Source organism: Pavona decussata, unplaced genomic scaffold, assembly GCF_977016875.1.
Source record: "Pavona decussata unplaced genomic scaffold, jaPavDecu1.1 SCAFFOLD_28, whole genome shotgun sequence".
NCBI lineage: Eukaryota > Metazoa > Cnidaria > Anthozoa > Scleractinia > Agariciidae > Pavona > Pavona decussata.
In genome coordinates this window covers 3,072,270-3,083,874 of record NW_028145451.1, presented here as the reverse complement: position 1 = coordinate 3,083,874, position 11,605 = coordinate 3,072,270, and the positions used below count along the sequence as shown (strand labels likewise).

At 39.1% G+C, this 11,605-nt stretch overlaps 2 protein-coding genes and 1 non-coding gene across 3 annotated transcripts; 2 read left to right on the top strand and 1 right to left on the bottom strand.

Annotated features, from left to right (window-relative positions):
• Nucleotides 1–3,069: 3,069 nt before the first annotated feature.
• On the bottom strand, nucleotides 3,070–5,544 carry LOC146485136 (F-box/LRR-repeat protein 12-like). The gene is made up of 2 exons (XM_085103766.1): nucleotides 5,144–5,544; nucleotides 3,070–4,581 (listed from the first exon to the last, which is right to left on the bottom strand). Exons 1-2 carry the CDS (start codon nucleotides 5,443–5,445, stop codon nucleotides 3,456–3,458), a joined length of 1,428 nt encoding a protein of 475 aa, XP_084959892.1. The 5' UTR covers nucleotides 5,446–5,544; the 3' UTR covers nucleotides 3,070–3,455.
• Nucleotides 5,545–6,547: 1,003 nt separating this feature from the next.
• Nucleotides 6,548–10,286, top strand: LOC146485134 (large ribosomal subunit protein eL32-like). The gene is made up of 4 exons (XM_085104105.1): nucleotides 6,548–6,612; nucleotides 7,164–7,258; nucleotides 8,395–8,547; nucleotides 10,068–10,286. The coding sequence occupies exons 2-4, from the start codon at nucleotides 7,169–7,171 to the stop codon at nucleotides 10,224–10,226; spliced, it is 402 nt and encodes a 133-aa protein (XP_084960231.1). The 5' UTR covers nucleotides 6,548–6,612; nucleotides 7,164–7,168; the 3' UTR covers nucleotides 10,227–10,286.
• LOC146485135 (small nucleolar RNA SNORA81) lies at nucleotides 9,616–9,830 on the top strand. The gene has a single exon (XR_014863510.1). It is a non-coding gene; the product is annotated as a small nucleolar RNA SNORA81 (small nucleolar RNA).
• Nucleotides 10,287–11,605: the final 1,319 nt, after the last annotated feature.

The following is an 11,605-nucleotide window of genomic DNA, read 5'->3' as shown; positions in this document are numbered from 1 at the left end:
CGTCAAAAAAGCAATAGGTTTTGTAACCAAAACAACAACACTGCACATGCATTACACTTTTTGCCGTCACTGCACGACTAGGACGTGAAATTTCCTGATGGAACGTTTTACGGAGGACGTAAACACACAACGAAGAATTCTTCTTTCTCTTTCTAAACTTGGGTGCAATCTCCAAGAATTCATCTCCAGAAAATTTCACCTACATTTGACATTTAAAGAAAGTTGGAATAATTGCCTCGACGTTTGAAAAAACGCGAATAGTAACGTTCTCGCTCCGTCGCCGTCGTCGTTGCTAAATTTCGCCATTAGGAACCAAATTCCCTAATGTGAGGGACTTTAACAAACCACGACGGCGACGCCAACGAAAACGTCACTCGTCGCTTGAAAATAGAAGTTTGCGTCACTTACACTACTTCGCGATTTTTCCAATATTTCAACTTGTCAATCCAGTAACAGAACAGGTAGGAACGGCGTTCATGTTGAAACAGAGAATGAAAAAAATTACCGTCATGTGCTCACGTCCAAAACAAAACCTTGAATTTGGTCATTTCACGTCGTTGTTTGACCGAATGCGGCGAAGAAACGACAGCTTAATGAGCAAAACTATCGCTCTGTACCTGCGTTTTAAATTTTGGTACATTACTTTGCCTTCTCCTGCAAAACAACAACGTGAAATGACCAAATTCAAGGTTTTGTTGAGAATGTGAACACACAGGGTAAATGGTTCTATCTCTTTCTTAACTTGAACGCTCCTCCTACTAATTTGGTTCCTGGGTAGTTCGCCGTTTCTGTAGGTGTTGAAATAATGGCGAAGTAATGCGAAGTAATACAAATGAAGTAAAGTCATATTTTCAAGTGACGTTTTCGTTGGCGTTGCCGTCGTCGGCGCTGCTTAAGTTCCATATTTCCTTTGGAGACAGGAGTTTGCGATGGAGCCTCGTAGCCTCATTTATGTTCGTCTTAGTGATCTTAAGGCCCTTTTGGAACACCGCCAGAACCTGCCTGTGCTTTGGAGAGACTTGGACAGCGAAAGCTGTCTGGAATATTTAAAATAATTTTAACTAAAAAAGCAGAAATTTTTATTAATAGAGTATAACATTAACAGAAATAAATTAACAGAGATTTTATGATGAATCTGTTAAGATTTACCATCCCTATGTACAATAAATAGATTGGAGCTGTTTTGTTTTAAAATTTGGAGGAAAAGATATAATATATGTCATGTAGCCGCGGGCAAATTGAATAATAAAAAGAAATAATTCTTCAAACAATATTTACACTTTAATGGTAATTACCAGTTTATTCAGACGTACTGGAGAGTGTGGTTACTATTAGTCTGTGAGAGCAAGACTCCTTTTTCAGCTTTGTGGGTGAAACAAAGCCGACCAGGAAAGGGGTCTGGTCTCGCAGGCTAGGATACTATGAGCTACTTAGACATATATAAAGGAAGTGGTCAAAACTAGAACACTCGAGCAGGACCCACTAAACCACAAAATAAATGGTGATCTCTGCCTGCACCCCCCTTCCTCAACCTCAAAAGGTCTTTATCGCATAACCACCCCTCTATCCAGCAGTAAAAAATGACAATGAGATTCAGACTACACTTTTCTCATTTATCTAGCAATGCGGACCCTTGCTACCTGAATATTTCTCTGATAACTCAAATTTTAAAGCCAGTAATGTTCATGATATAGGTGGTGTCTTGGATACCCCCCCCCCCCCCCCCCAGTTCTCTAAAGGATTCGAACTGGACACCTTATGATGTTAACACAGCAGAAAACTTATTTCAAACTTAAGAGTCGAAATTGTGTACTCCTCGAACTCGGGTCATTTGCTTCATATCTCTTTGCTATATCCACTACACCAACAAGGGCTACTTGTAGCTGATGAAACTGGTAATTTTTACTGATTATAAAGTTAGTTCAAAGTTAGCCATGACAGCACATGGCAGCTAACTGTTTGCAAATCAGTGCTTAGACCTAAATAGTGTAGATCAGTGTTTAACCTTGAAACGCTGTTCCCTGCCTAAATGGAGCTTTATGCTCTCAGGTCTCTCCCTAACAAATGGGCTACGTCAGGACTACGAGGATTAAGAATACTATTTTGTGTAAACATCATAAGGTGTCAACCTTGTTTTGGAGTATCCATTCTAGGAACAATTAATGAAGCCAAATGCGATGGTTTCTGAACTGTTTGGGTTTAGAGAGTTTAATCATTATGATCTGAAATACGCTGTTTTGCTCAATCTGGCGTGGAATTGGGTACGACTTTTCTCATCCTCGGGGATGCAGGGGCAGTTAGCGGGGAGGAGCGGATAGAAGGAAAAGGACGAAACACCCCCGGGTCTCCTAAGATGGGGTTGTTGTAGAAACTTACCCTCTTTAGCCTTAACACCAACGGAGAAACTAGTCCGCCAACACACGTTCGAAACCTGTTGACTGGGTGGGTTGTTATCGATACCAAATATTCGATACCAGATCGATACTAAAATTCCCTGAAATTACGATAAACGCGTGAAATATCGGTTGTTTGGATAACTGTTCGCGCGACTATTTGGAGCAAGAAGTGACGTACATATCTTCCGAGAAAATTTCTCTTTTCAATAAAGTACAAGTTGTTTTACTACCGAGAATTTTACTGCTTTCTCCATAAAATCAACACTTTTACCTGTTTGTGTGTGTGCTGTTGAAACTCCACTCGGAGAAAAGAGTATCGTAGCCGAGCCCAAGATTGTTTTTAAAGCATTTTCGACTCGTTTACAGCATGGGCACTACTTGGAACGATGAAACGACAATTTAAATTAGACTATAAAGTCTCGATATCGATTTTGAAAAAAAGGCCAAATATCGTGCTCATATCGGATAGATTAGAAAACTGGTATCGGCCCATAATTAGAATAGGTTGTTGAAAGTAATTCTGATGATAGCATTCCTAGTTGCCTTGCGGGTTTGCTTAGCTGCTTTTTATGATTATCTAAAAATATCTCGCCACAGTTTCTTAGCCAATTAAAAGTAAAACTAAGATCAGTCGTGACTTGCTCGATCGGAAGGATTTCAGGATAGTCTTAGCTCGTTTGGCTTGTCCACGTTAAGTATCAAATTCAAATCATGCTTCGCATTACAAAGAGCAAGCACAACTGGTCATAAACAACGCTGACTTTTACTAAGTACTTGGAATACATGCTATAATTTTTTTTTACATATTTATATATTAAATTCTTCAATTCTTTTTCCTAAGGCTTCCTTCATTATTCAGTCAGCTGGGCTTTTTACGAAGTAACTAGAAATAATACTACAGTTATGAAGTGCCAAGAAGCAAGATATAGACCAACCTTATGACCATCCATTGATCCTTAGTTAATCTAAGGTTTTCCAGCCGTTTAAGGAATGGGCGTTGCGATTACTAGAAAAATGCGTTTCACAGTATCCTGTAAACTGCTGACTGCCCTTAATTTTTCACTTCGGAAAAGCCGAATTTTTCACCACGCTATCCAAACATAGCTTTGCTCCTGACAACAGAAAATGAGGTTTTCTCGATATTTCAATATCATTTCTTTTCGCGATGTTCCTTACTTTATTAGCTATATTTGCCAGCTCAGTTCTTAAGGGCACGTTAGTTCCCCGAATGCACAAAACTCTCAGCCACTTGCAAGCCAACACCAGTTCAACCAGGGCTTCTTCAACTCTATTTCTATTTACGGCATAAAAATTGTACAGTGCCAGTGTTTCAATGTGCTGGCAAAATCTCTTAACGTAAATAAATACAGTTTCCGTCTTGATCGTTGCTTGTTTCGTGATGTAAAAGTGTTTCAAATTGGGTAAACCTTTCAACAACCCTTCTAGTTCGTCGTTTGAAGTAATAGCACTTCCAACGCAAAGTGTAGTTAGTCCAACGCACTTCCTAACAAACTTACAAAGCGTCTGCCCTGTGATATTGAAACTGCTGTGAATATCAAGCGTGTGCAACTGTTTGTATTGTGTTTGCGACATGGCGTTCATGACCTCATCGCTTAAAGCTCTTCCCCAACCGCAAAAAGACAGCTGAAGGTAGCGAACACCTGTCAACTTAGGCAGCATTTCCATAAGTCCAGTTTCCGTTATTCCATAGCAGTATGAGATGTCAAGCTCGGTTAGACTTGTTTGGGTCCAGTCCGTGCGCATTAAGTTTTGGTTGCGCACTCTGGTACAACTCAAGAGCAAAGTTTGAAGGCACTTACAGTCGGTCAACAGACGCGGGAAGGAGGAGCCCGTGACGTAAATACATCCCGTCAGACACAGCGATTCCAGTCCAGGACAAGAACTCGCCAAGATGTTCACGTGAGCGTCTGTAAACGCAGCGCAGTTTTGGCAGTGCACTATTCTTAAGTTTCCCAAAGAAACGAATATTTTTTCTAATTCTCCTGTTGAACTAACGTTGTCAATGCCGAGGCATTGGATGTTACTGAGTTGTCTGAGAAGTGATATGAAAACCTTGCAATCGTCGCCGTAAAGAAAACGAAGATCAAGATTTTCCAGGCGCTGAAAACAATCATTCTTCAGCCGGAAGCTGTGGGTGAGGTCTGTAAAATGTGCGCCCTGCAAACTGAACGGAGAAAAACATTGGTAATGAAATGCAGGAAGTCGTCAAGGACTACAAGCCTAGTTTGGAGTAAGAAGGGAGTAAGAGACGCTCCAAATTTGCCAAGTTACGTTTTGCATGCATGCGCACTACAGATTTTGTGTAACATGGGCTGGTTTTTTTTTCGCCTGAAAGCTAAATTACTAATCGTTGAATGGAGGACAACTGTTACTTGCACTGGTTGGCCAACGTGGCATAATTTTAGAAACCAATATGGCCTTTGTACTTTCCTTCAGTCAAGAAATGAACGGACGCGAATCAACGTTTAACACACAAACTCTGTAGTTAGTGCAAATGTCAGTTTTAGAGCTTCTGTTTTATTTATTCAGATTTATTTATTTACTTATTGGCCGTCTTCATCTCGCAGACACTCTTACCTTAAAGTAAAATTGCAAAATTTTGCGCCGTATGTTGCCCATGTGTCCGGCAGGCCTAGCGTCTCAGTTGGATTTTGTTTATCACATAGTGCATTGTACTATATTTTTGCAAAGATAACTCGTTAAAGTACAACAGGGTTTTAACTCACCTGAGGGATTTCAAATTGACGCATTTCTCCGCGACAGCCGTAATAAGCGCAACGGTTAGCGCGCAACCATTGAGATTCATCGTCAGCACACATGACGAGATTCTATCGATCAGAGTTAGACTTTTCTCCGTCATTAGATTTAAGCCTCGCAAGTCCGCATCCCTCCAAAGAGAGTGATCATAGGTGATTCTCCGCCATTTTGTGCACACCATCGAGGCCTGCCCGAGATTTTTGATGGAAAAGAAATGAAAAACCTTAAGCAAGATGGACTCCGGTAGCTGGTGAATATTTTTCGGTGCCATTTTAGTTTACTATTTTACCAGTTTACGTGGCTTTGTTCGTTTTTTCTATGCTTGTTCTAAACATGGTGATGGCGTAACATGGTAATATGTGCCACTATGAAGTCACAAGCCGAGCTGAATTATCCAACTGGCACGCGCACCACTGATAAATGTCTGATAATTAGAATGGGGTAGTTGGAGTTCTTAAGAAAATGAAAAATCTAAACAAAAAAAGAACAGTAAAATAAAATAAAATAAAATAAATATAAAAGGAATTGTATATGAAAAGATACTGGATGTCAGGCTGAGACGAAGACTGCGTGACTCGCATCATACCATCATCGTCATCAGGTTTATTTAAAAACGGCATTTGTACATTAGGCTCTGTCAGAGAACCTAAGTTAATTACAAATCTATACAAAGTAAAACGAAGCCTTTCAAATACCTAAAGTAACCTATGAAAGTAAGATGTAAAAATACAAAAAGCAATGTTCACAAAACTGGCGAAGCCTGAAACTGTACTGATGGTCTCATGTGGTTTAGGTTTCCACAGCACGGCTCCGGCCTCAGTAGCCTCCCACGCAGACGTTCTTAGGGGCACGTCACGCGTTCCTGCCCCACGAACGTTCGTGGGGCAGGAACGCGCGACGAACCCCTAAGAACGTCTGCGTGGGAGGCTACGGCCTCAGTTATGTCTAGCGAAAGCGTCACGCAGTCTTATAAAGCAAAATTGTGAGAGGTTTATGGATGAACAGTTTCCATTTCACGTGGACATAGCAAGAACTGAGATATGTGCGCACGGAAGTAGCAAAAACCGGCAAGCGGCCGGTAGAGACACAAGAGGGCATGTCAGTTGGTAATTATATCCTTCGATGTAGTTTTAGCTGTTTTGTTTTTTTTGTTTTTCTTGTTTAATTTTTTTTATTTTTATTTTTTTTTTTTGCCCTAGCCAAGCAAACAGGAAAACAAAGCAGTGATGAGTGAAAGCCATCTTTTTGCTTGGAATAAATCCGTTGATCAATATTCGGCGGAGTGGATCATCGAGGAGGAAAAGCCTGGGTACTAGGTTAATTCAAGCCCCTCTTGGGTAGGGCTGAGTATTATTTGTAACAGTAGTCCCCATGAGACCCCGCGCACCTTGTAATGGCCTCTTCGCCATTTTCTTTGCTACTCGACAAATCGAGTGAGGTGAGGGATTTTATCTGACCGATTCTGGCGTTTTTAAAAGCCATCTGTTCATCAAAATACCGTCATTGATTACTTTATTTCTTGGAAATCACTACAGCTTGGATAGTTTAGTTGTGTTTACCTTCCTACATCGAAAAACTACGCGGATAGCGTTGGCCCTTTGATTCAAGATGTGAAGTTTGTGTGTTGAAAATGGGATTGTTGCGTGTTTTTTAGAGTACGAGTTATATATTTTTTTCTATGTGAATGAACACATAGTTTTGCTGTACCTCTTTTAATTAGTTTCAGTTGTTCGTCTTCCAGGTTGTTATTATAAGTAATGGCTCATTCTGTTGTCATTCATTCTAACTTTCGAGTCACATGTATGCTAGTGCGATTGTAAAAGCTTTTTATTTTCAAAACTCTAGGTAGTCTCAAAAATGTTTCAGATTTTAATTTAAAGTGCGAATTGATGTGTTTCTTCGGGTGTGTTATATTTCTATTCCAACAATTGTGCTTTTTAATCAAGACAACGTTTACGTGACACGTGAATTTTTATTTTTTTTTTGTAGCCAAGATGGTTATGCCCGTAAATAAACCCCGGATTGTGAAGAAACGGAAGAAGAGGTTTATCAGACATCAGTCTGATAGATACCTCAGAGTCAAGGTTGGTAATTTAACAAATGGGATAACTTATGTCCCCTTTGCACGAGTGCATCTGTGAAAGACAGACACCCCATTGGTACGGACAGTTCACTTAGCTACAGGGCAGCAACCATTTTGGGAAAGATTTCGGTATACTCTTATTGTTCATTTTGCTTTCAACTATACCTGTCCTATCCCTTATATGCCACCTGAACAGCATATCCAAGCTTTTTCAATTTCTGCCCTCAATTTTGCAACCATGGTCGTGACTGGTTAAAGCTGTGGTATTTCTGTAACCCTTTGCCTTCTCTTTAAAAGCACCGCACTCTGAACTTAAACCACTGCTTCTTGCGGCTGGCTTAGTAATGAAAGTGTTGGTCGTCCAAGGGAAGGAGAATAACTCATTTTGTTTGGGTGAGGTGCATAGAGGACCTCTTTCTTAATGTCCATTGGTATGAACCTCAATCCAAAATGTACATAACTTGCTAAAAGAAAACAGCTGTTTATGTTGGCAATCGTGGAACTCCCGATAAATTATTTTAATTGATAGTTTAAAAAAGTTCAGTTAAGTTGGGAAGACTTGTAAATACGATCTATTCATATCAACTGTGGCATTCAGTAACTGTAGCAGATATGGCAATTCTCTTGGTAATGAAGGAGAAACTCCCTTTTAAAAAGCTATTTATATATGCTACAACTTCACAATGCATCATTTGAAACAAGTTTCAAACAGTTTCCCTAAATGAATTTGGCCAATGACTAAATCTTTTATTTCTCTTCCTTTGTATTTTGTGTGTTTTTACATTCCTTTGGTGAATTTTAAAATTAATACAAGAAATAAGCAATGGTGTTCTGCAAAGGCTACCCTGGAGACCAGTTCTTATAATTATACCAGTTAAACTTTATAATCAGACTACAGGTATATTGAAGTTGTCCTTTAACTTCTTCATTCACAACCACATGTATTTAAATTGTAAGCCTCTCAGTCACATTTTACACTTGTAGTAAGTTCTGCAAATGCATTTAAGCTAACAGTATCAACATGTTGCTTGAGACTTCATTCCATTCCCGTCCTGTTCCGTTTAACTCTGGTGATGTGACTAACACCACATGAAGGCTAAATAGGTAACAGGATCCAAATTTGTTTATTTTCTGTAGGCAAGCTGGCGCAAGCCAAAGGGTATTGACAACAGAGTACGAAGGAGGTTCAAGGGGCAATATATTATGCCCAGTATTGGCTATGGCAGTAACAAGAACACAAGACATCTCATGCCTGATGGATTCAAGAAATTTGTGATACACAATGTCAAGGTATTGCAATGATTTTTAAACAGTATTATTGTACCATGAACTAGTGGTAGAAGTGTGTTAGTGGCAGGGATGTAGCTAAGGAAAACCTCAGTAGCCTCATTGATAAACCCAGCTGGCTCTTTGAGACAGTGCACCTTTAAAATGAACCTCAAGTGTATGCGTTCTGTTAAAGACTTTTCGCGGTGATAAGATCTCTTTCAAATCGTGAAATTTGCCGGTAATCAACTCTTAGCAACATCCCTATAGTAGGAGAAGTTTTCCACTGTTCCTGAAGAAGAGAGAACATACTGAAGTTTGCATAAAACATCTGCTCCACTTCAAGTATCCATGGGACACTCATTGTCTTTGTAGAAATAAATGATGATGATTCAGCTGATTTGTTAAAAAAAAAAAAAAGATGTGACAGTGTTGGGAAAAACCTGTCTCTTGAATGCCCAATTTTCAATTTGTTTGTTTGTGTTTTTTTTTTTTTTTTTTTTTTTTTTTTTTTTTTTCAATTTTCAATTTGTACCTGAAATTTTGTTTTTATGTCTGGTTCACACCTTTGGAAGATCAGACAATGGTACATTACTGCATATGTGAAATGTCTTGCCTTGAAAGTTTATGTATTTTGGCAGGGTAGCTTTTAAATGCAAAGCTTTCTGAAATACATGTACAGTAGGCATATTTCAGTATACCAAAATTCTTGCTTGCCTGTGAGGCTTTGGTGAAGTTATGAGGGGGTTAGATTCTAAAGAAACTGTGGTGCTTATGTTGAGGTTCAGGGATGAATTACTGGTATCAATTTATTTTGTTAGTTGAGCCTCGGAGCCAAGTTAGTCTTTTTAATATTTTGACATTGTCCTTTCAGAGCAGTAATTCAAATAAAATTAATGTTTTACTCAAAATGAATGTTTTACTCTCCGTTGCATACAGTAGCAGGCAATGAGTAGAAAATCCCAAAATGTTAATGTTTGATTATGTTAGCTTTCTGAAAGTAACCATGAAAGTTTTTTCTTCCAAAAAGAATTACAATTAATGTAGGCTACTTTCTGTTGCATACAGTAGCAGACCCTTCCTTTAAAAAGCACCTCACTTTGAACTATAACCACAATTACTGCAGTTTGATGGACTAAGCCAGGTAACTGGTTAAGCCCTTCAGCTGTGGTTTCCACTGGCATAGTTATGATAGTGCTGGTTGTCCAAAGGAAGGAGAGAAAATGCAGTGTTTAATGGGTGAGGCCGGAGAGGACCTCTTTCTTAATGTCCAATGTTCTTGGTTCTCAATCCACAATGCAACATTTTAATTCAAGATTAAGACTTAGAGAGGTTTGGCAACCTGGTGTAAACTTGGAGAGCATTGAAAATTGTATGTTGTGCTGACCCTGTGCGAGGTTTGCATTTATTTAGTAGTTTTGAAGTCATCCAAGGTGCTCTGATGTACGCATTACATGAAGTTTATGCAACAAAAAAGTGGCTATTTGATAATCACGCTACAAAATTAATGTTGCATTGAATGCCTATGTTTTATTTTTGTTCAGGAACTAGAGGTTCTACTTATGGCCAACAAGAGCTATGCTGCAGAAATTGCTCACAACGTTTCAAGTAAGAAAAGGAAAGAGATTGTTGAGCGCGCACAGCAACTGGCCATCAAGATCACAAATGCGAATGCAAGGCTGCGCAGTGAAGAAAATGAGTAGATAAAAACACATGGAAGATTGTACCAACTTGTGTAGAAATAAAATCAATGTTTGGAATTATCTGGCCTCTTTGTTGTGGCTAATCATAAACACTTAAGGTGGCCGAATACAGTTTTTTAGTGTACAGGTGTTAGAAGACGTTATTTGGAAACTATGCACTTCTGGACGCCCAAAATTGGTATGGGGTAAGACTAACTAAGAAGGGATGTATTTTCGTACGTCTTGTTGAGCTTAGTACCGTTTCCATGGCAACGCAGAGAAATGTTAAACGTCCATAAATAATAGGTTTCCTTTATTTTTAGAAAATGTACTCATTAGATTTTTTCCATTTTTTGTATTTCAAAAAACTCACAAAACACTGACACAGTTGCACTAATTTCATGTAATTTTAACAGAGATCTCCTGTAAATATCGATTTTTGCATGTAAATGTTTTGTGAAGTTACCCTCTGTTAGATTTAAGTTTCTTTTTGGAGACGAGTTACGTTTTTAGGGAACTATTTTCATGCCAAATGTCACAAAATTCTAATGAACGGTTCCTTAGAAAACAGTTCATTTCCACGAAAACAACCAGTCACAATTTTTTGGTCCAATGCGCATGCGTGGCCTTAATTGGGTTTCGTGGCAAAGATGAAAGCATGCATAATGTCTTAGTGGATGAATTTTTTTGCTCAGAAAGAAAAGAAAAAGTGTCCAGAAATGAGAAACTTGAGGGATCACTTTATCGACCGCCGTATTAGCGTACCACAACCCTAGCATGTGCTTTATAGCATCACTAACAGAATCTGCAAAGCGCACACAAAAACTGTGTTCGGCCACCTTAAAAGTAATGAAAATGCATTGTTGTAATATAAGCATTTGCAACTGGGAATTATAGACCTGCATGTCGTACAATTGCCAGTTTTAAACATCTTTTTAAAAACTTTTTAAAAGGCTTGTGGCATATTTAAAATGGACAAATGCAAAGACTTTCAGGGTTTTAATTTAGTGTTTGGAGCTGAGAAAAACAATAGCCCGGGTATTGAACCTTTTATCCCCTTGTTCCCCCTCCTGTAGTTGGCCTACTAGTAAGGAAGGCCTGAGTCAGGCGACTTGTTCAATTTCTCAGCTGTCTACACGTGGGGAAAAATAGACGTTTTCGTGGGAATCTAACCAATAACAGCTGCCTACTCCTTGAACACTAAACAGTACAAGTAGTGTAGATCTTCATTGTACCAGTTTGAATAGGACATTTCCGAGTTGCTCTGAACATCCTTATGAAAGCGAGCCCTCCTGCAGAGTTAGTATTTTTCATACTTTGGCTTTGCACTTGGCCTCACTTTCCTACTGAGGTTCAAAGCAACTCGGAAATGCAATGGCCTGTTGATGACTGAATATTTA

Bases quoted from the DNA above. Each gene is read 5' to 3' on its own strand.
- LOC146485136 (XM_085103766.1), bottom strand. From the start codon at position 5,445: ATGGCACCGAAAAATATTCACCAGCTACCGGAGTCCATCTTGCTTAAG. The intron at 4,582-5,143 runs GTGAGTTAAAAC...TTCTCCGTTCAG, and splicing joins GTCAATTTGAAATCCCTCAG to TTTGCAGGGCGCACATTTTA.
- LOC146485134 (XM_085104105.1), top strand. From the start codon at position 7,169: ATGGTTATGCCCGTAAATAAACCCCGGATTGTGAAGAAACGGAAGAAG. The intron at 7,259-8,394 runs GTTGGTAATTTA...TATTTTCTGTAG, and splicing joins ATAGATACCTCAGAGTCAAG to GCAAGCTGGCGCAAGCCAAA. The intron at 8,548-10,067 runs GTATTGCAATGA...ATTTTTGTTCAG, and splicing joins TTGTGATACACAATGTCAAG to GAACTAGAGGTTCTACTTAT.